The sequence below is a fragment of the Salvelinus sp. IW2-2015 genome, linkage group LG28 (genome assembly GCF_002910315.2).
Source record: "Salvelinus sp. IW2-2015 linkage group LG28, ASM291031v2, whole genome shotgun sequence".
In the NCBI taxonomy this organism is placed as follows: domain Eukaryota; kingdom Metazoa; phylum Chordata; class Actinopteri; order Salmoniformes; family Salmonidae; genus Salvelinus; species Salvelinus sp. IW2-2015.
Genome location: NC_036868.1, coordinates 21839683 through 21864156, shown reverse-complemented (window position 1 = coordinate 21864156; position 24474 = coordinate 21839683). Strand labels below are relative to the sequence as shown.

The 24474-nt window shown below is 42.1% G+C and overlaps 1 protein-coding gene across 1 annotated transcript in view; it reads left to right on the top strand.

Moving 5' to 3' along the window:
• LOC111954040 (alpha-(1,6)-fucosyltransferase-like) overlaps nucleotides 1–24474 on the top strand; it is a 54994-nt gene that overhangs the window by 2171 nt on the left and 28349 nt on the right. Inside the window, 3 exon segments of the mRNA XM_023973539.1 lie at nucleotides 1010–1172; nucleotides 15931–16045; nucleotides 21620–21857. Coding sequence (XP_023829307.1) covers nucleotides 15938–16045; nucleotides 21620–21857 — 346 coding nt within the window. The 5' untranslated portion in view covers nucleotides 1010–1172; nucleotides 15931–15937.

Genomic DNA, 24474 nt, shown 5'->3' with positions numbered 1-24474 from the left:
GCTCTCTCTCTCTCTCTCTGCGAAAACAAGAGCTGACCTGTCCTCCAGTCTCCTCTTCCTCTCTATTATAATTTAATGGGGGGGGGGGGTGGTGTCAGTCTTAATATTGCGGAAAGTTTGTTGCTTTTTCCAATCAATATAATTGTTCTGCATTCATTTCCAATCCACCCATATAATTTTGGGATGGATAATATATCTTAATATGCCATTTTGCACATTACCTTATATAGACATACTTGTTTTTAATTTACCTCATTATTCCCCCCAAACCGCTACCACCTTCCCAAATTGGAGTAAAACTAATAAACCAATATTCACTTAGTTCTACTTCAGTATATACATCTTTTATACCATTTTACAGACACGAATCTATTTTTACAATAGAGTGTAATATTTACTTGTTTTTGTTAGTCCTTCCTTCTATTTCTTGATGTCCTTTCCAGTTTTGATTTCTCTATTGTACTCGTGCTACTTTTTACCAAGAAATAAAGTCTTTTCTGGGGACAGAATACCTATATACATTTTACACAGACCCCGTATGTTTTTCATGGTTATCTTGGTATAGTCCCAACCTTCAGCCTCCATTTCAACCCCTACCCATCTATCTCTTAACACATCATTTTGGATTCTATTTGTGCATATATTTTTCACTGTGCTTACTGCTTACAAACGTACTGAACCTTTCTGATTCTCATAGGCTTCTACAGATTGTGAATTAAACATCAACTTACTTCTTTAGCTAAAATAATACGAGTGAGAGAGAGAGAGAGAGAGAGTTCCATCCTGTACGGACAAAACAGATGCGCTAAAACTGCTCTGATCAAAGAAACCCTTTGGGAGGGAGGTTGAGAGGCAGGGATTGAGAAAGCAGACGATCCAGTATGTTCCTGAAGCTACCATGTGTTCAATGACAATTCCACCTGTGCTTTATGCTCATAATAGTTGTTCTATCCCCCCTCGCTCCCTCCCTCCTTCCCCTCTTCCCACCACCATCCCCACCACCCCTCAGGTCCAGGCCCCACCCAGGAGGAGCTGAGGCGGAGGGTAGAGAACGGTGTGAGGGAGCTCTGGTACTTTGTCCGCAGCGAGGTGAAGAGCCTGGGCCATGTGGAGGCCGGGGAGAGGCCCAGACAGGCTGACACCCTGCTACAAGACCTGGGACACCAGCAGAGGTCAGAGACATACACAGACAGATACACACACACACACATGCAGTACATAAACATAAACATGCACGCATGCACACACACTGCAATAACATTTRATTTGATTTCACCTCTTAAAAGCCTTCCACAGGCTGGCCTCCCCTCCCGCCACACACACAGAAACAACAGAAAYACGCACACACACTTTTCCTTTCCACTCCTCTCTTCCAGCGGCTCTCTCTTCTTTTGTGTTGGCATTGAGCTCACCGAGAGCAGGGAGCGGTTGAGACATAAGACACACGTTCACGTAGTTGATGGGCCCTGTAAGACTGCAGTGCCCCCCAGCCCTCTCTCCCCTCCTCCCCCCTCCTTTTCTCTGCCTCCTTGTTGATTTATTGGGTACTTGTAAATGGGGCAATAATTGCCCACCAATTGGAGCGGGTAATCAGTACTCAGGGCTGCTCAGCTCAGCCGCCTGTCAACCCCTGTCTCCAGCCTGCAGCTTCAAAAGTCTGCATCTGCAGCAAGCGCCGGGCAGAGGAAGCCCCCACACAGAAAAGGAGACGGAGCACGCATACAGAAAGACACACACACATACACACACACACAGACACACGCACGTATACAACCAACAAAATAATCCCCCCTCTCGTCTCCCAAAGCCTATTCTCCCACACTGTAAAAAAAAATCTTTCAACTGAATATTATTAAGTAATTGTTTTGTTTTGTTTACTCAACTCTTCGGTCAAAGTGTTACTTGAATTTAAAATGTTTAGTTGGCCCAAGTATAGCTCCAACATGAGAAAACTTCAAATGTGTTTTCTCAAATTGTCTCATATGTTCATTCAACTAGAAATTATTATTTGGGCATCATAACAAAAAAATGGTTAGGAACGAGTTACACAGGAAAAGGCGAAGCGATTTATACATAGTGCACCTTTAACCTGTTCTTTAAAGGTTCCCAGAATGTTGTGAGAACATTGTGGGGACGTCACATTGTGGGGACAAAGATATGTTCCCAAAACAGTTGTGCGGATGATTCTACAATATTTATTTTAGGGTGCAAAAAATATTCCCCTGATGTTGCACGAACGTTCCTAGAACACATTTTGTCTGTTCTTTAAAGGTTCCCAGAATGTTTCATTAGGTTGTGGGAACAGTCTGGTGGGAACATTGTTGGGACATCACAAAAGATATGTTCCCAAAACACCAAAACTCTCCAGTTGTGCGAATGATTCTTTATTTTATGATGCAAAAAACATTCACCTAAAATAATGTGGATAATTCGGAGTAATCCCAATATCATATACATTGAGTATACAAAACATTAAGAACACCTGCTCTTTCCATGACATAGACTGATCAGGTGAATCCAGGTGTTAGCTTTGATCCCTTATTGATGTCACTTGCTAAATCCACTTCAATCAGTGTAGATGAAGGGGAGGAGACCGGCTAAAGAAGGATTTTTAAGCCTTGAGACAATTGAGACATGGATTGTGTATGTGTGCCATTCAGAGGGTGAATAGGAAAGAAAAAATATTTAAGTACCTTTGAATGGGGCATAGTAATAGGTGCTAGAAGCACCGGTTTGTGCCATGAACTGTAAAGCTGCTAGTTTTTTCCCCGCTTAACATTTTCCTGTGTGTATCAAAATGGTCCACCACTCAAAGGGCATCCAACCAACTTTACACAACTATGGGAAGCATTGGAGTCAACATGGGCCAGCATCCCTGTGGAACGATTTCAACACCTTGTAAAGTCAATGCCCTGGCGAATTGAGGCTGTTCTGATGACCCATTCACCTGATGTTACAAGAATGTCCCAGAAAACATTTTGTTGGAGCATCACATTGTGGGGAAAAAAAGATCTTCTCAAAACACAAAAACTGTCCAGTTGTGTGGATGATTCTACAATGTTTATTTTATGATGCAAAAACTTTCACTTGTTTTGGCAAGAATGCTCCTGGAACACATTTAATATGTTCTTTAAAGGTTGTGGGAATGGTCTGGTGGGAACATTGTGGGCAAATCCAAACGATACATTCACTTGGGGCCGGTTGCTCCAGTTGGGATTTAAAAAGTTGGTCTTAAAGTCGGGCGTATCTACATACGACTTTGGGATCAGAATTTACACGTTGCACCGTTAAAAAAAAAGACTAGTCATAGCTAAATTCGGCGTAAGCGGCGTGTGTTCATGAGAGTTGATGCTTCATAATGATGGTTGCTAGGCAGCACCTGTTACTAGGCTGTTTCCCTCCTCGTGGCAGTTCTAAAATTTGCGAGGCATGTCACTTCACTTCGCAAAGCCCACCACTACGCATGCACGTTTTCTTAACCACAACTGGATGGGTAAATCAATAATTATGGGAATGAATATCACTGCATGATGAAAATATTGGAATAAAGTAGGCTAATGCCATTGAAGGCATGTATCATATTGTTGCTTACTGAAACTCCCAAAGTCATCCAACCATTTGAAATACTTTAAAGCAATAGCTTTAAAGTATTATCAACTATAATGTTGGCACCRTTATGATTGCGACAGCGTTAACGCGCTGTTTTGAGACAAGTGTTGGAAATCGTCTTGATAAATCAATCAATGTCAGAGTCTCAGTTTGAATATTTGGTTACAATTAGGCTGGCAAAATGTTAGCCGAATTGAGGTGAGTGTACCTGACGATAATCTTTAGTCTAGTTTTCTTGTCTAACTGTGTATTCCGAAAATCTTGCTAGCATGTTATGTAATGTAGCCTACGCTAGCCTAGTATAGCAGGTGGATAATTTAGCTTTTGACTCACGTAGTAGCCTATAGGGGCTATATCCCAACGAAAAGCCCTTGACATGTCTGATAATCAATCAATGTGACTTTGTTTCACTGAATCTCTGTCTGTATATTTGGTTATTTGATCTCTGGCTATGCAAATAAGTGGAGGTGGCAACTCGTCTATTAGTTTGCTAATATCTGATCAGACACATTTAGCATTCTATAGCATATACATTTCAATCACAGAAACAAACAAACAAACATAGATAAAAATCGATCACATGTACCACCGCATCAAATCCTAATGACAATCACATTCCTCAGTAATATGTGAGTCAACCAACTAAACTCCTCCAAGGGAACAAGATCATGGTGCTTCAAGCTGGTCTGGAGAGAATTCCAAGACCACGGAGCTKWGTAGCTAAAACGCTTTTTGCCGTGATCCGTTCTGATTTTAGGAACCGTTATAAGTAAGTAGGAGTGAGACCATAACTGATATATATTTTCTGACCTTATCAAAGAATAACAGAGATAAAGTGGCAGTTTTCCCAAAATGGCCTTAGGCTTCAACATTGGTGTACTATGATCTATGTACTGTAGAGTCAACGAAGACCAGCCAACAGCACTATAGAGATCACAGTGGTGTGTCAAAAGCTTTTGGTTGGTAATAAACCTAAGAGCTGCGTGAAACACATAATCAAGTGCCTTCAGGGTAGTGCTTGAGGTCTGCATATAAATGACATCACTGTAGTCCAAGACAGAGAGGAATGTACACCGTAGCAGCTCTTTCTGGCCTCCAAAGAAAAAAGAGCCTCATACCAGTAATAAAACCTGTTCTCAACCTGATCTTCTTTACCAGGTTCTCAAGATGAGTAGTGAAGCTTTGCTTCTCATCCACCCAAACGCCCAGATATTTGTACTTCTTGACTTGCTATATGGAATTCCCTTCCAAGGTAGTAATGACATGGTTTTCAGAGTGTTTAGTATTGGAAATTAACATGTATTTTGTTTTAGAGGAATTCAGAACAAGCTTCAAGTTGTACAGATTATTTTGGGATGTTAAAAGCAGTTTAGGATTTTTCAAAAGCCAAAATCAAACTGCTKMAACTTGAATAGAGGCAGTGTCGTTCGCGTTAAACATTTACATCCACTGTCTCAACATGTCTCCCAATGTTGTTGATCTAGATAATAAACAACAGGGGACCTAAAATGGATCCTTGAGGCACACCTGAGTGCAGCTCTATGATGTCGGACTTACAACCATCTGCCTTAACACACTGGGTTCTATTTGACAGGTATTTCACAAACCACTCTAGAGCATGACCAGTGAACCCACTTCAGTCTCTGCACCAATACAGTATGGTCCACAGTGTCCCATTCCTTTGACAAATCTATGAACAAATCTGATACACAATGCAACTTCTTATCCAGAGCACAGTAAATATCATCCAAAACCTTTCAATATTACTATAACAGTGCTGTGGCTTGTCCTGAAACCTGATTGCAAACCACACAAAATATTGTTTTCCTGAAAGTAGGCCTTAAGCTGCTTATTGACTAGGAACTCCAATACTTTTGCCAAAACAGACAATTTAGATATGGGCTTATAGTTATTCAGTAGACTGGGGTCACCTCATTTCAAAATAAGTAGGTAAAATGCTGATTCCCACAACTTGGGGATTTCATGACATTTTATAGTGAGGTTAAATGTGCATGTTTAAGGGGGAGCAATTATGTCTGCGGTTTATTGTAATAGGCGGGGGTCTAGACCATCGGGGCCAGGGGATTTGTTTGACATCAATTGCTTTCACCGCTCTACGCACMTCTGAGACAGAGAAGGAGAACCTGGAGAAGGAGTGGACGGGGGTATCAGGTCATTTCGCAGGGGACTCATTTTGACCTTTAACCCTATCAAATAATCCACCTGCATCAAGAAAATGCTGATTAAAACACTAGAGATGTTCTCAGTCACCACCTACCAGCAGTTGTTTAGAAAGCTGTGCATCTATTTTGAAGGATTATTCCGATTATCAGCAGTAGATTTGAGGTAGTTGTCTGCTTTCAGCTTTCGGGGTCAAAGCCACACCCTGATTCCAAACGCGTTTAAAAGCCATCCGATCTTCAGCCAGATCAGACCTTCTTGCTTTAGCCCACACAGCATTCAATTCCCTTATGATTTCAGCTAGTTCATCTGAGAACCAGGGTTGTCTCTGCCCTTAATTCGGTATTGTTTGAAAGGGGCATGCTTGTTGCATACATCCTGGAATGCTTTGTRGAAGTAYGAATAGGTTAATTCAACACTAGGGATGAATTCAACTCAAAATGTAAAAAACTCTGAATATCAAGCTGCTTCCAGTTCGTTTCGTGATGATACGTGGAGGTAATTGTAGCAAAATAATGGCAAGTCTATGGGGAAAGCACTTAAAGTTCTTCGCATTTAAGAGGCATCAGGCCCTAAAAGCATTATCCTCATTGTAAGGTTCAAGGGTARACAATAGCAACAATAGCAACATGTTCGTTKGTGGCTGATCAATCAATGTGAGAAATAACCATAAAAAGTTTTCTAAGACTAAAATAATATGCTTATGATGTTGTACTTCTCACAAATAGGCCTAAGCTACGGTACATAAGCTACAATGAAATACCAGTAAAGACCAAGTACACTGTAAAACCGAATAAGTTAGCAGAACTCAATACATTTGTGGCAACTAATTGCTTCGTTTTTGTTGTTATTATGAAACTTAAAAGTATKGATTGGGGCGGCAGGTAGCCTAGTGGTTAGAGCGTTGGACTAGTAACCAAAATGTTGCAAGATCGAATCCCTGAGCTGACAAGGTAAAAATCTGTCATTCTGCCCCTGAACAAGTCAGTTAACCCACTGTTCCTAGGCTGTCATTGAGAATAAGAATTTGTTCTTAACTGACTTTCTTAGTTAAATAAAGGTAAAAAAATAAATAAACAGTACTCAATAATTTCTGTTAATTAATATACATTTTTGATTACAGGTAGCTTAGTTAAAGTAATTAGAATGAACTTTATTACTATGATCTACAATAACTTAAAATATATATATATCGATTTAACTCATTATGTTAAAGTAAACGTAACACACCACTTTCAAGTAGTTTTTCTACAAACATGTTTTATGAACTTAATATTTTAGTGAAATGCTTACTTCCTAGCCATTAACCTGTAATCAATTATTGTAAGTTGCAACAACTAATATGCAAATTAAAAACTAGAACTTACTTAAATCAAAAGGTAGTTGTGCATCTAATCAAAAACTTTGTGCCAACTGATTGCGTAGGTTTTCTTTAGTAGCACTGACTCAAACAAAATAATTGCAATGTGAAAAAAAAACATGTACAAATGAATGCTTTTAAACCAGGAATAATACGGACTTATTGTTGCAGTAACAATAACAATCAGAGTACATTTAAAGAGAATACAGTAAAAGGTTTACATGTTAGAGAACATAGTGCGGTTCCACAATTAAAGAGCACAGATTGGGGTCAATGTGGCAATGTCTCAGTGGAGGTCAGGTTTGGGTCAGTCATTTCCAATTCAGTCGATTTGGTAAGTAAACTGATATTCTAATATTTTCCTCATTGCCTCCTTCGAGGAAAATATTTGAATTTCAGTTCACTTCCTGGATTGACTGAATTTAAAATGGAATTGACCCGACCCTGACATCCACTGAGACATTGCCCYATATGTAAGCCACAAAATCAACTTGTCAGTGCTAGGCCTATTCAAGTGCTGTGTTAATAACGGTGGACAACATGCTAATTATCTCAACGCATTTGAGCAAGGAAATAATAAGTGAAGGAAAATGGCAGATCTAAGAAGCACCATGACCTACAATTATTAGCCTACATACTGCAAAGGTTCACTTTTAAAGAGAACACGTTGCAGTAGCACTTCCACCATGGTTGGGGTCAATTCCTTTTCAATTCAGGAAGTAAACTAACATTTCAATATCAATTCCAATTTTTCTCATTGCCTCCTATAAAATGAAATTAGAACTGGAATTTCAGTTTACTTCCTGAATTGAAATGGAATTGACCCCAACCCTGGTAGAGGAGCTACTGTAATGATAATTCGGGGGTAAGAGAAAGTGTATTTTGTGGTTCCTTTCGTTTAAAAAAATGCAACAATGTCAACAAATAGTTGGGATTTATAGCAGGATTTTCTGAATGAACTCGAACGTGTTGGACAGTTCTTTCGGATAACTGAGAGCATAAATCAGACCAAACATTACCCAGGAAAGCACCCGGCTGTCTGGGGAGGTCAATCACCACAACTTCACTCTCCAGGACGACAGAGATCTTGACCGGATTGTAGTGGACTGGATTTTCTGTGTTGTCACCAACGATTGTCAGCAGGGCTACCGGTGAGTCACCAACCTCTTGGTTCGTCTGATTCCAGATGAGAATGCTAGACAGATATGTTATATAGCAATATATCTACACTGACTTATGGTTGGCTAGATTGACCATACTCGYCCATCTAATCCTCTGAGATCACCTCAGGAGCTAGAGTGGGTTGATTGGGAATGGGCACAATAATACAAAATTACTGGAATGACAGGAAACCTACCTAGCATGTTTTGAAAAATACGGAGACTTACTAGCGCAGCAACACAGGAAGAGCACGGAGAACAGTTGTACACCTTGTGTGGGCATCATGCGTTCCTAAAGGGATACATGAATGTACATTTTATGACATTGGTTTACTAATCTAACCTGGTACCAGAGAAAGATCTAAATATTTAGCCTTAAATCACTGAGGTCGGTATAATTAGGAACATGGTACAATGGAACCAATGGAATAGTCCCAAAAGGGCAAACTATCAGGTGCCTTTTTAAATTCTTATCAAGCCTAGTCCTGGACTAAAAAGCAAGCTCAATGGAGAATCTCAATGAAATTATTTTAGTCCAGGACTAGGCTTAATCTGTGTCTGGGACATCTCCCCTCAAGGTTTAATAAGTAGTTGGTATTTGCATTAGACCAAGATCTGAATTCAGTATAATGTGGAGTCCTCTGTCTTACCTGTAGATCATGACACCTCAGAATGTCAACCAAAGCGTCAGCAGTCCTTCCAGTCTTCGATGCCATCTGTCTGTACAAGGTCATTAACCGAGGGGTGTGACGGTCAATCTCAGCATAGAAGATGTTTGGCAGGTTCTGGTTTGTAATTCGCTGGAACTCTGCATACACCTACACTTGGAATAGACAGACAACAAAGGACAGTATTTAGAAGTTATCACAAGTTTTGAATACTGTATCACAATTTAATTCAGTAGAACAAATATATTAATACTGCATTGCAATTTTACCTGCGACTCCATGCTCAGAGCAGTCCAGAGATCAAGGAACTCCTTTACAATTTGAGTGTCGGTGACTATACCCTGGCGCCGCAGGGCGAATGTGGTCTGCATCTTCCTRTCGAACAGGGGTAAGTTCCTTTCCGTCTTCTGAACTTCTTGGACCATTTCCTGTCTCAGCATTTTAAGACTCCCCGAGTCCTTTCCAAGGGGGAGGTTTGGCAGGAAGTTCACTTCAGCCCACTTACCTAGGTCTCTTTATGTTTGAGTGCGGTGGTTCATTCTCTGGATTGGTTCTCCTTCTTTTTCCTGTGTTTACGGAGACCTGACATCCTGCTCTCTTCATCTTGGTTCTGTAGTTATCCATATTGAATTTGATGCTGTTCTTCCATCSATTCCACTCAGTCTCAGATTCTGCCTCTTTTAGACAGGGGTGTTTCGAAACAAGAGCTTCAACTGACTTTAGCTAGCTAACATTAGCTCTAGCCAGCTAACCTACCTGGTGCCTAGCTAAGTAGATAACATTAGCCCTGCCTGGCACTTGCCAGGTAACCAGATTACTAGCTTGACAGATATCCATTYGATGTTTGACAAAGCATACAGGCACAACACAGTTAAAAATCATTAATACATTTTTACCATTAAGAAAGTATCCACTGTCGTAGGGACCATCCACGATGTTGGAAAGATTTTGAAATGCCACATGCTTGCCTTTGAACATCGACGTACACTACCGGTCAAAAGTTTTAGAACACCTACTCATTCAAGAGTTTTTCTTTATTTTTACTATTTTCTACATTGTAGAATACTAAGGAAGACATCAAAACTATGAAATAACACATATAGAATCATGTAATAACCMAAAAAGTTTTAAACAAATCAGAATATATTTTACTTGAGTATAATATATATTTGAGATTCTTCAAATAGCCACCCTGTGGAAAAATGGYGCCGGAGGAGATGGCCGCCGTTTCACGGTCTCCTAACCAATTGTGCTATTATGTGTGTTTTTTTGCGATATTTGTAAATTATTTTGTACATAATGTTTCTGCAACCATATCTTACGGCAGAAAAGAGCTTCTGGATATCAGGACAGCGATCCCTCACCTCGGATTAGACAAAGAGTTTTTCAACAACAACAATAACAACAAGCAGGACTCACACGATATTCTCCAAACACCCCGCAGGGCAGACATCCCAATTATTCGCATAAGGAAGCGACGCAGAGGAAGTAGAGCCGGATGCCTCGTCCGGATCCGCAGAAGGCGAGTAGGAAAGCTGCCGTTAACGTCAATATTACTCGCCAACGTGCAATCATTGGACAATAAACTAGACGAGGTACGATCACGAAATATCCTACCAACGGGACATCAAAAACTGTAATATCCTATGTTCACGGGAATCGTGGCTGAATGACGACATGGATATTCAGCTAGCGGGATACACGCTGCACCGGCAAGATAGAACAGCACACTTCGGTAAGACGAGGGGGGGCAGTCTGTGCATATTTGTAAACAACAGCTGGTGCACGAAATCTAAGGAAGTCTCTAGATTTTGCTCGCCTGAAGTAGAGTATATTGTGATAAATTGCAGTCCACACTACTTGCCTAGAGAGTTCTCAGCACTTTTTGGGCTGTTTATAAGGAAATAAGCAAACAGGAAACCACTCACCAGTGGCGGCGCTCCTAGTGGCCGGAGACTTTAATGCAGGGAAACTTAAATCAGTTCTACCAAATCTTATCAACATGTTAAATCTGTGTACAGTGAGTGCAAATGTAGAAGATTAGGGAGGTACGGCAATAAATAGCCCTAGAGGCGAAATATTTACAATTAAGCATTATTACTGGATTGACAGATGTGCAGATGATGATGTGGCAAGAAGAGATATTGGGGTGCGAAGAGCAAGAGGGTAAGTAATACTATGGGGATGAGGTAGTCGGGTGTGCTATTTACAGATTGGCTGTGTACACGTACAGTGATCGGTAAGCTGCTCCGACAGCTGATCTTAAAGTTAGAGAGTGAGATGTAAGACTCCAGCTTCAGAGATTTTTGCAATTCGTTCCAGTCATTGGCAGCAGAGAACTGGATGGAAAGGCGGCCAAAGGAGTGTTGGCTTTGGGGATGACCAGTGAAATATACCTGCTGGAGCGCGTGCTACGGGTGGGTGTTGCTATGGTGACCAGTGAGCTGAGATAAGGCGGGGCTTTACCTAAAAAATACTTATAGATGACCTGGAGCCAGTGGGTTTGGCGAATGATATGTAGTGAGGGCCAGCCAACGAGAGCATACAGGTCGCAGTGGTGGGTAGTATATGGGGCTTTGGTGATAAAAAAAATGGCACTGTGATAGACTACATCCAATTTGCTGAGTGTGGGGGCTATTTGTAAATGACATGCCAAAGTCAAGGATCGGTAGGATAGTCAGTTTTACGAGGGTATGTTTGGCGCATGAGTGAAGGAGGCTTTGTTGCTAAAATAGGAAGCCGATTCAGATTTAATTTTGGATTGGATGCTTATGTGAATTTGGAAGGAGAGTTTACAGTCTAACGAGACACCTAGGTTTTTGTAGTTGTCCACATATTCTAAGTCAGAACCGTCCAGAGTAGTGATGCTAGTCAGGCGGGAGGGAGCGGGCAGCAATCGGTTGAAGAGCATGCACTTAGTTTTACTAGCATTTAAGCAGTTGGAGGCCACGGAAGGAGTGTTGTATGGCATTGAAGCTCGTTTGGAGGTTTGTTAGCACAGTGTCCAAGAAGGGCCAGATGTATACAGAATGGTGTCGTCTGCGTAGAGGTTGATCAGAGAATCACCAGCAGCAAGAGCAACATCATTGATATATATAGAGAAAAGAGTCGGCCCAAGAATTGAACCCTGTGACACCACCATAGAGACTGCCAGAGGTCCCGGACAACAGGCCTTCCAATTTGACACACTGAACTCTATCTGAGAAGTAGTCGGTGAACCTAGGCGAGGCAGTCATTTGAGAAGCCAAGGCTATTGAGTCTGCCGATAAGAATGCGATGATTGACAGAGTCGAAAGCCTTGGCCAGGTCGATGAATACGGCTGCACAGTACTATATTTTATTGATGGCGGTTATGATAACGTTTAGGACCTTGAGCGTGGCTGAGGTGCACCCGTGACCAGCTCGGAAACCAGATTTCATAGTGGAGAAGGTACGGTGGGATTCGAAATGGTTGGTGATCTGTTWATTAACTTGGCCTTCGATGATTTTAGAAAGGCAGGGCAGGATGGATATAGGTCTATAACAGTTTGGATMTAGAGTGTCYCCTCCTTTGAAGAGGGGGATGACCRCGGCAGCTTTTCAATCTTTGGGCATCTCAGACGATACGAAAGAGAGGTTGAACAGGCTATTATTGTCAGGACCCGGTGCGAGAAACAGTCACTAATAATCGTCAGAACCCAGAAGATGAGGCAGACACAGCAGTACTAGAGATGGTGGTTTAATTAAAGAACAAAATCTTCAGGCAAAGAAACTAAATCCACAATGTCCAAAAATAAAGCCAAGAGGCACAAAATGGAAATCCTCCAAAATACAAAAGAAACTCCACAAAGTGGTAAAAAACAGCAGGGAAAAACAAACCTCAAAAGACTACTCAAATAATACACAAGAACTAAACCAGAGAACCTCTGGAAAATCCAACAAGAGAAATATCTGTATAAAACAAGGCTTGGGCTGGGGCTGGGTGCTAACTTACAAACACTGAGCAAGGAACTGAGGAACACACAGGGTTTAAATACTAACAAGGGAACGACCCACAGGTGCAAACAATAATTAGAGCAAGAAAAAACAAAAGGTACAAAAAAGGTGCAATGGGGACATCTAGTGACCAAAACCCGAACAGTCTTGGCCAAAACCTGACAATTATAGGATATATTTATATGCTGCGTACTTCTGAGTCCATATTTACAAAGTGTCCAACACTAAGAGTTCTGATCTAGGATCACTTTTGCTTTTCAGATCATTAAAATTAAGACAGGGGGACCATATCAAGTGACTCAAAGTAGGAATTATATTCGGTGTGTTTTTTTAAGTTAAACAGTCCATTTTTACACAATGGTATTTTTTTTTACAGTGAGTCTAAATTCTAAATTTCTGACTGAATTTATAAATCTGGACGAAATAAAGACATCCTCTCTTTTATACTGAACAAAAATATAAATGCAACATGTGAAGTGTTGGTACCATGTTTAATGAGCTGAAATAAAACATCCCAGACATTTTACATATGCACAAAAAGCATATTTATGTAAAACAAAATGTGCAGAAATGTGTTAACACCCCTGTTAGTCAGCATTTCTTCTTTGCCAAGATAATCCATCCACCTGACAGATGTGGCATATAGAGAAGCTGATTAAACAGCATGATCATTACACAGGTGCACCTTGTCCTGTGGACAATACAAGGCCACTCTAAAATGGGCAGTTTTGTCAYACAACACGATGCCACAGATGTCTCGAGCTGTTGCCCGAGAAATTAATATTAATTTCTCTACCGTAAGCTGACTCCAACATCGTTTTAGAGAATTTGGCAGTACGTTCAACCGGCCTCACAACCGCAKACCATGTGTATGGCGTCATGTGGGCGAGCAGTTTGCTGATGTCAACGTTGTGAACAAAGTGCCCCATGGTGGCGATGGGGTTAAGGTATGTGCAGGCATAAGCTATCTCCCCACAATGTTTCCACCAGACTGTTCCCACAACCTAAAGAAACATTCTGGGAACATTTAAAGAACAAACTAAATGTGTTCCGGGAACATCAGGTGAATGTTATATACAAAAATTCTATAATCATCATTACAACTGGACAGATTTTGTGTTATGAGAAAATTTGCCGCAACCTAAGGAATGTTCTGGCAACTTTCACTTTACCAATTTTGGTTTACTGGGAAGATTACATTGTGCATGTTTACTTAAACAGTAATTTATATTCAACATCTTCTTAACTGGGATTTTTACTTACAACCTCTTGGTTCACAGCATTCCAATCTTCTTGCTACGCCACCATGTCTGTTTCAAGAATTGAGTTTACCTGTATTGCTACACTTTGCACTTGAAAGTAAATATCAGCTCTGTTAAAAGTACATCCCCAAAGCCAGGACCTCCTTTGGCCGCCTTTCCTCCCAGTTCTCTGCTGCCAGTGACTGGAACGAATTGCAAAAATCGCTGAAGCTGGAGACTTACATTTCCCTCACTAACTTTAAACATCAGCTATCTGAGCAGCTAACCGATCGCTGCAGCTGTACATAGTCCATCTGTAAATAGCCCACCCAATCTACCTACCTCATCCCCATATTGTTTTTATTTACTTTCTGCTCTTTGCACACCAGTATCACTTCTTGCACATCATCATCTGCTCATCTATCACTCTCGTGTTAATCTGCTAAATTGTAATTACTTCGCTACTATGGCCTATTTATTGCCTTACCTCCTCACGCCATTTGCACACACTGTATATAGACTTTCTTTTTTTTCTATTGTGTTATTGACTGTACGCTTGTTTATTTCATGTGTAACTCTGTGTTGTTGTTTGTGTCGTACTGCTTTGCTTTATCTTGGCCAAGTCGCAGTGGTAAATGAGAACTTGTTCTCAACTAGCTTGCCTGGTTAAATAAAGGTGAAATATATATATATATATATATATATTCTAATTTTTTTTAATTCAGGAAAAAACATTGCATTTATCATAGTGATGAAGGAGTAACATTAAAACAGAATAATATGCCCCACCAACAGTAGACAACAGAAAAACCTGAAATACTTAAATAAGTCAATCAAATCAATATGGAGAGAATAATCAAGGTGACTGATAACTGGCACAGGCATGGTACCGTAGCAGGAAGATTAGAATGCCATGAACCAAGATGGTGTGCATTCAAATCCTAGGTGAGGACCTGTTGAATAATAATTACTGTATAATTGAACATGGACAATGTAATTATGTATGTCAACATGTGTCAAATATGTATGTTAAAAGTACTGTGTGTGTAACAATGTTGCACAGACTTTTTTTTAGTTAAAATGCCCAAATAATCATGTTTAGTTGAATGAAATATGAGACAAGTTGAGCAAACACATAATTTGAAATGGACTTTTGCCAAAGTTTTCTCAATTTGTAGCTAAGTTTGGGCAAATTTTGGGGGGATTTTGTAACACGTGTAACCAGTTACTTAGTAATGATTAGTTGAAACAACTAGATTTGTATTTGTTAWTTTTTTWTTTACAGTGCATGTTAACTCAGTGACTAGCGGAGAGTTGTAGTTATCTCACAGGGAGACTGTGATATATCCCTGGTGGGTTCTGGGTAAAGGAGTTTGACATGGCTTCATATCGAACACACACGTTGTGGTTTAAGATTAAAAATGGAAGCATGAGTAATGATTATGTCTTGCCAGAGGACGCGTGTGTGTGTGCGTGTGTGTATGTGCACAAGTGTATGTGTGTGTAAGTGTGTGTGTAAGTGTGCATGGGTACTTGTGCTCAGGATGTTTCCCACACTGAGGATGTGACTGATTTGGGTCACTGAAATTAATTGAGCCATGCTGGTTTTTAGAGATGAGAAACTGCTGTATATGTGTGTCTGTGCTATGTAGCACACTGGACTTATGRCTTTCTTTTTCGGTCTCTTTTTATGCGTCTGTGTGCCTGTGTATGTGTGCGTGCGTGTGTGTGTGCAGGTCTATCATGACAGACCTGTACTACCTCAGCCAGGCTGATGGAGTGGGAGACTGGAGAGTGAAGGAGGCCAGGGACCTGTCTAACCTGGTGCAGAGCAGGATCACCTACCTACAGGTACACACACATACACACACACACAGACACAAACACAACACACACACATGCACACACAAACACTCTTTCTCACACCTGCTCTTCTCTACCTAACACAAGCCAAACCTGTCAGAATCACCATAGATGAAACACATTGTGTCTAAGGGTCTGACTGCTGTCTAATGACTGTATATCATGTATCCTGGCACACACACACACCCACCATCCTCCAACCCTATCCACTTTCTGTTATCCCCTCATATACCCTCCACTCCCAGTGACCCAGGAGTCTCCCCTCAGCCCTCCTCCCTTCCCCAGTTTGCATGCAGCAGGCCTGGGGTGGGGCTGTGCGGCGCTGGGCCCTGCAGCATTAATGAGCCTTGGTGTTTGATGAAGAGAGGCAGAGTGAGTGTGGCTGGGAGGAGACGCCATAGCTAACAGCTGCTGTCACCACCGCTGAGGGATCACACAGCTCCAGCGGCCGCCATCACTAATTCATCACCCACACACAGTCCTCACAGGCTGGCAGACACACAAACACACACACACACACACTTAGGGAGCCAGGGACCCGTCTACCTCTTACACTTCTGTCAGTAACATCAATCCCAGGTCTACAAACACACACAGACACACACAGATGTGCATGACCACACATACACACTCCTGCGCACACACACACACACACACACACCACCCTTCCCCCACCCCACCCCAGCACTCCCACCCCACCAACCTCAGCCCCTGCGCCCTTCGGTCCCTGGCCCGGCTGACTCCATCAACGTGTCTCTCTGTCTGTCTGTCTGTCTGTCTCACTGCGCACTCTTCAATGAGAACACAGTGGCCTTTACTTGGTGTCCCTTTGTTCAGTGTCACACAGTACCACCTTGTGACAAACACACACAGTACCTCCTCCATTTTCAGCCTTCCACTTTCACTTGTTCTTCTATAGCACATCATCAGCTCTGAACCAGCTGATTATAGGTCATATATAATATGAGTCACCCTCGCTCTCTCTATCTCTTTCTTCCTCACTCACTCACACGCACATTTTCAGTCTTCTGTATTTTAACTASAAAATGCAGTTTTTGAAGGGCTACTTAACCTACGGGTCAGCCTTGGTATTTCACTCTCTCCATAATTACCATTGAACTTTGTCTCCTAGCACATCTGAATCGCATGAATCTGTCATTTTTAAACAACCAAAGTAGTTCAGAGTTTGTGCGCTTATGGTTGTCCGTCGTTCTGATTTCAACGCCATGCTCCAAAAGAGATGGGCTCGCTGGTGTAAAACTGCCTTTCAAGTCGTTGTTGTTGAGACTCGCGACAACACACCAGATTAGTAGTATTTAAATCAAACGTAGTTTACAATAGTTCAATCAGGAAGGCTGGTCTGAATGCTTGTTTATAATCATCCGGTAAGCATAACATAATCCACTTCATTTCCAATTATACTGGCATAGTCGGATTGAATACAAATGTACACTATATATACAAAMGTATGTGGACACCCCTTCAAATTAGGCCAAACAAGCTCACAGAACGGGACCGCCAAGGGCTGAAGCGCATAGCRCGTAAAAATCTGTTCTCGGTTGCAACACTCACTACCGAGTTCCAAACTACATCTGGAAGCAACGTCAGCACAAGAACTGTTCGACGGGTGCTTCATGAAATGGGTTTCYATGGCCGAGCAGCTGGACACAGGCCTAAGATCTGCTTCCAACTTTGTGGCAACAGTTTGGGGAAGGCCCGTTCCTGTTTCAGCATGACAATGCCCCCGTGCACAAAGCGATATCCAAATAGAAATGGCTTGTTGAAATCGCTGTGGAAGAACTTGATTGGCCTGTTCAAAACCCTGACCTCAACCCCATTGAACACCTTTGKGATGAATTGGAACGCTGACTGTGAGCCAGGCCCAATTGCCCAACATCAGTGCCCGACCTCACTAATGCTCTTGGGGCTGAAAGGAAGCAAGTCCCCACTGCAATGTTCCAGCGTCTAGTGGAAAGCCTTCCCAGAAGAGTGAAGGCTGTTATAGCAGCAAAGGGGGGACCAACTCCATATTAATGCCCATGATTTTGGAATGAGATGTTCGATGAGCTGGTGTCCACATACYTTTGGTCATGTAGTGTATCATCAACACAGAATCTTGCCTCTTCTCCTCTTTCCTATTAGCCATCTGCGGAATCTCATTCAACCTATTTACCTTATAGCATATAAGCATGGCACAATAATGCACATTCCTCACACTTGCTGTTTAACCTACCACTCCTGCAATTATCACTTACCCATGTTCTCCCACTTGCTGTTTTTCAGCAACAGTTTCGACAACCATCCTCCTCCCCACCACCAACAGCTATAATAACCTTTATGCCCGTCATTGGAACTCCTTTCCCCCAGCGGAGGTGTTTCAATGCCAAAAGCCTCGCATAGGGCTACCTGCCATCACATCATCTGAGACAAGGCCACTCACCAAACAATTTAATAAAATGTCATATTACATTCCGTCTTTGTTATTTATTCAGTAAAGCCTGTACTCGATTCAACTGTAAGTGTGATACCTACGGGGCCAATATGGAGAAGAGGAGCGATATTTACCTCAAACACACACAAACACACAAGCACACAGAGAGATTCCTCAAAGGAAATCTTCCCAGTGGCTTGTTTGTTGCTTCGTTGACATCTGCTTGTGTTGTTCAGGTTATTATTGAATGTCGGCGGTAATACATTTGGAACATGAAGGAACATTAGCTCTCCTCTAGTTTTTAAACAGACAAGCGGTGTGATAACGTTAGCACTTGCCAGACGCCTTGCCGCCATGATCACCGCCAACCAGCTTCAGCTGTGACAGCCTAATGAGCAAAACACTCGCAATGCAGAGTAAATTGCTATTTAGAAAGATGTTGGCACAAGTGGGAGCGGAGTGAGGAGAAGAAGATGGGGAACCAAAGATGGTAGATAAATTAAGATAGTTCACTCAGGCCATTTACTCTGGATCACTGCTACTCTAACTTCCGYGATGCATACAAAGCCCTCCTCTCCCGCCCTCCCTTCGGCAAATCTGACCACGACTCCATTTTGCTCCTCCCTTCCTATAGGCAGAAACTCAAACRGGATGTACCYGTGACAAGGACTATTCAACACTGGTCTGACCAATCGGAATCCACACTTCAAGATTGTTTTGATCACATGGACTGGGGCATGTTCCGGGTAGCCTCWGAGAATAATATAGATTTATACACTTATTCGGTGAGTAAGTTTATAAGGAAGTGCATAGGAGATGTTGTACCCACTGTGACTATTAAAACCTACCCTAACCAGAAACCGTGGATAGATGGCGGTATTCGCGCAAAACTGAAAGCGCGAACCACCACATTTAATCATGGTAAGTTGACTAGGAATATGGCCGAATACAAACAGTGTAGTCATTCCCTTCGCAAGGCAATCAAAAAAGCGAAATGTCAGTATAGAGAGAAAGTGGAATCACAATTCAACGGCTCAGACACGAGACGAATATGGCAGGGTCTACAGACAATCACGGACTACAAAAAGAAAACCAGCCATGTCACGGACACCGACGTCTTGCTTCCAGACAAACTAAAACCATCTTTGCCCGCTTTGAGGATTACACCGACGCAGCCCAGTACCAAGGACTGTAGGCTCTCCTTCTCCGTGGCCAACGTGAGTAAGACATTTAAACGTGTTAAACCTCGCAAGGCTGCCGGCCCAGACAGCATCCCTAGCCGCTTTCTCAGAGCATGCGGAGACCAGCTGGCTGGTGTGTTTACGGACATATTCAATCTCTCTCTATCTCAGTCTGCTGATCCCCACAGGCCCCCCCAGGTGGTGGAGGTAGGAAACAACATCTCCACTTTTCTGATCCTCAACACTAGAGCTCCACAAGGGTGCATGCTTAGCCGCTCCTGTACTCCCTGTTCACCCATGACTATGTGGCCATGCACGCCTCCAACTCAATCCTCAAGTTTGCAGACGACACAACAGCAGTAGGCTTGATTACCAACAACGACGAGACAGCCTATAGGGATTAGGTGAGGGCACTCAAGAGTGTGGTGTCAGGAAAACAACCTCTCACTCAACGTCAACAAAACAAAGGAGATGATTGTGGACTTCAGGAACAGCAGAGGGAGCACCCCCCTATCCACATCGATGGGTGGAAAGTTTTAAGTTCCTCGTCTTACACATCACGGACAAACTGAAATGGTCCACCACACAGACAGTGTGGTAGAAAGTGCAATAGGGCCTCTTCAACCTCAGGAGGCTGAAGAAATTTGGCTTGTCACCTAAAACCCTCACAAACGTTTACAGATGCATAATTGAGAGCATCCTGTCGGGCTGCATCACCGCCTGGTACGGCAACTGCTCCAACCATAACCGCAGGGACTCCAGAGGGTGGTGCGTCGGTACAACGCATCACTGAGAGAAAACTACCTGCCCTCCAGGACACCTACAGCACCCGATATCCACAGGAAAGCCAAAAAGTTCATCAAGACCAACAACCACCTCGCTGCCACCCAGAAGGCGAGGTCAGTACAGATGCATCAATGCTGGGGCCGAGAGACTGGAAAATAGCTTCTATCTCAGAAACTCAAACAGGATGTCAAACAGCCATCACTAACACAGTGAGGCTGCTGCCTACATACAGACTTGAAATCATYGGCCACTTTAATAAATGGATAACTCCTCACTTTAATAATACCACTTTAATAATGTTTACATATCTCGCATTACACGCATTACTCATCTCATATGTATATACTGTATTTTATACCATCTTTTGCATTTTGCCTATGCTCTGTCATTGCTCATCCATATATTTCTATGTATATATTCTTATTCCTTTCCTTTACTTAGATTTGTGTGTATTAGGTAGTTGTTGTAGAATTGTTAGATTACTTGTTAGATATTGCTGCCCTGTCGGAACTAGAAGCACAAGCATTTCGCTACACTCGCAATAGCATCTGCTAACCATGTGTATGTGACCAATAAAATTTGATTTGATTGAAAACATTTTTTAGTTCCTGTCTACTTAAGGGGGTGGCTCTCCCATAGACACCAATGCGATAGCAGCTGGGTCTGGTCTACTTAGTTTATTGACTTCCATTGAAACAGAAATAATGAGGRAGTGGGATATCTCGCTTCCTCTTCTGTCTCTGTGGGRCACGACGCAGCCCCGTATGGCATCATTTTGCCACCGCTCGTCTGATGAGGTGTAGTTGAAAACGGTGGAATGGTCTCACGTCGTGATTTACAGGTGCCATTTTGAGGGAATGCTTTTTTTCTCTCGCTCATATTTTGGGAGATCTCTTTGTTATGAGAGACAGAGAGGGGAAGAGAGTGAAAGAGAGCGAGAGATATAGGCAAATTGTGTTATCATAAGTTAGAGAACAACGCTCAGAAAGCTATTTCGGGCCCCCCAGAGGTCAAGTGGTCAAATGTATGTTCTTACACCCATATGTCTCTCTCCCCCATCCCCCTCTGTCGTTTTCTTCACTCCCTCTCTCTCCGTTCCGTCTTTATCTGTCTCTCTCTCCCTCTCATCCTCCCTCTCTCTACCTCTCCCTCCCCCCTCATCAGAATCCCCAGGACTGCAGCAAGGCACGTAAGCTGGTKTGTAACATCAACAAGGGCTGTGGCTATGGCTGTCAGCTGCACCACGTGGTCTACTGCTTCATGATCGCCTACGGCACCCAGCGCACCCTCATCCTGGAGTCCCACAACTGGCGCTACGCCACGGGCGGCTGGGAGACCGTCTTCCACCCTGTCAGCAACTCCTGTACCGACCGTACCGGGGTGTCTACAGGGCACTGGTCAGGTAGGCACGGTGCGCGCTGTCTGGTGAGCAGCCAGGTTTGGCCCGGTTCTATAGCTACGGTTGGACCATTGAGGTATCTGCATTATGGTGCATTTACATTTTTTATTTTTTTTATTTCTTTAACCTTTATTTAACTAGGCAAGTCAGTTAATAACAAATTCTTATTTACAATGACGGCCTATCCCAGCCAAACCCGGACAAAGCTGGACCAATTGTGCGCCGCCCTATGGGACTCCCAATCACGGCCGGATGTGATGCAGCCTGGATTCAAACCAGGGACTGCAGTGACGCCTGCAATACTAACATAATTGACACATCCTGTTTGCAACAAGGCAATAAAGTAACACTGCAAAAAATGTGGCAAAGCAATTAACATTTTGTCCTGAACACAAAGTGTTATGTTTGGGGAAAATGCAATACAACACATTACTAGTGGTACTACTTAAGTAGGTTTTTGTGGTATCTGTACTTCACGTTACTATTTAGATTTTTGACAACTGTTACTTTTACTTCTCTACATTCCTAAAGAAAAGAATGTACTTTTTATTCAATACATTTTCCCTGACACACAAAAGTACTCGTTACATTTTAAATGCTTAGCAGGACAGAGAACATCCCTGGTCATCCCTAATGCCTCTGATCTGGCGGACTCATTAAAACACAAATTGCTATTGTTGTAAATATGTCTGAGTGTTGAAGTGTGCCTCTGGCTATCATACATTTAAAAAAACAAGAAATTGTGCCATCTGCTTTGCTTAATATAAGGAATTTTGTATTATTCATACTTTTACTTTTACTTTTGATACTTAAGTATATTTAGCAATTACATTTACTTTGATACTTAAGTATATTTAAAACCAAATACTTTTAGACTTTTACTCAAGATAGTTTTTACTGGGTGACTTTCACTTTTACTTGAGTCATTTTCTATTAAGGTATCTTATTTTTACTCAGTATGACAATTGGACACTTTTTCCCCCCTGCACATTACCAGTACCTGCTGCCATATTTTAAGCATAGTGGTGGCTGCATCATCTTATGCTATGCTTGTAATCGTAAGGACTGAGGAGTTTTTCAGGGATAAAAAATAACAGAATGGGGCAAGCACAGGCAAAATCCTAGGAAATCTGTTCAGTCTCTTTCACCAGACACTGGAAGTTCATTCACCTTTCAGCAGGACAAATAACCTAAAACACAAGGGCAAAATCTACACTGGAGTTGCTTAGCAAGAAGACGGTGAATGTTCCTGAGTTGCAGTTTTGACCTAAATCGTGTTCAACAATCTATGGCAGACCTGAAAATGGTTGTTAGAATGATAACAACCAATTGACAGAGCTTGAAGAATTTTTTAAAATAAATATGGCAAATGTTGCACAATCCACGTGTGAAAGCTCTTAAATGTACCCAGCAAGACTTGAGCTGAAAGTGATTTTACATGTTACAGTTGAGGTCGGAAGTTTACATACACTTAGGTTGGAGTCATTTAAAACTCATTTTTCAACCACTCACAATTTTCTTGTTAACTAACTATAGTTTTGGCAAGTCAGTTAGGACATCTACTTTGTGCATGACACAAAGTAATTTTTGTTAAAGACAGATTATTTCACTTATAATTCACTATATCACAATTCCAATGGGTCAGAAGTTTACATACAATAAGTTGACTGTGCCTTTAATGATGTATTGGCTTTAGAAGCTTTTGATAGGCTAATTGACATMATTTGAGTCAATTGGAAGTGTATCTGTGGGATGTATTTCAAGGCCTACCTTCAAACTCAGTTCCTCTTTGCTCGACATCATGGGAAAATCAAAAGAAATCCGCCAAGACGTCAGAAAAAAATTGTAGACCTCCACGAGTCTGGTTCAGTAAAACGATATCGACATAAGCTGAAAGGCCGCTCAGCAAGGAAGAAGCCACTGCTCCAAAACCGGCATAAAAAAGCCAGATTACGGTTTGCAACTGCACATGGGGACAAAGATTGTACTTTTTAGAGAAATGTCCACTGGTCTGATGAAACCAAAATAGAACTGTTTGGCCATAATGACCATTGTTATGTTTGGAGGAAAAGGGGGGAGGCTTGTAAGCCGAAGAACACCATCCCAACTGTGAAGCACGGGGGTGGCAGTATCATGTTGTGGGGTTGTTTTGCTGCAGGAGGGACTGGTGCATTTCACAAAATAGWTGGCATCATGAGGAAGTAAAAGTATGTGGATATATTGAAGCAACATCTTAAGACATCAGTCAGGAAGTTAATGCTTGGTTGCAAATGGGTCTTCCATGTGGACAATGACCCCAAGCATACTTCCAAAGTTGTGGCAAAATGGCTTAAAGACAACAAAGTCAAGGTATTGGAGTGACCATCACAAAGCCCTGACCTCCATCCTATAGAAAAYKTGTGGGCAGAACTGAAAAAGTGTGTGCGAGCAAGGAAGCCTACAAACCTGACTCAGTTACAMCAGCTCTGTCAKGAGGAATGGKYCAAAAATTCACCCAATTTATTGTGGGAATCTTGTGGAAGGCTACCTGAAATGTTTGACCCAAGTTAAACAATTTAAAGGCAATGCTACCAAATACTAATTGAGTGTATGTAAACTTCTGACCCACTAGGAATGTGAT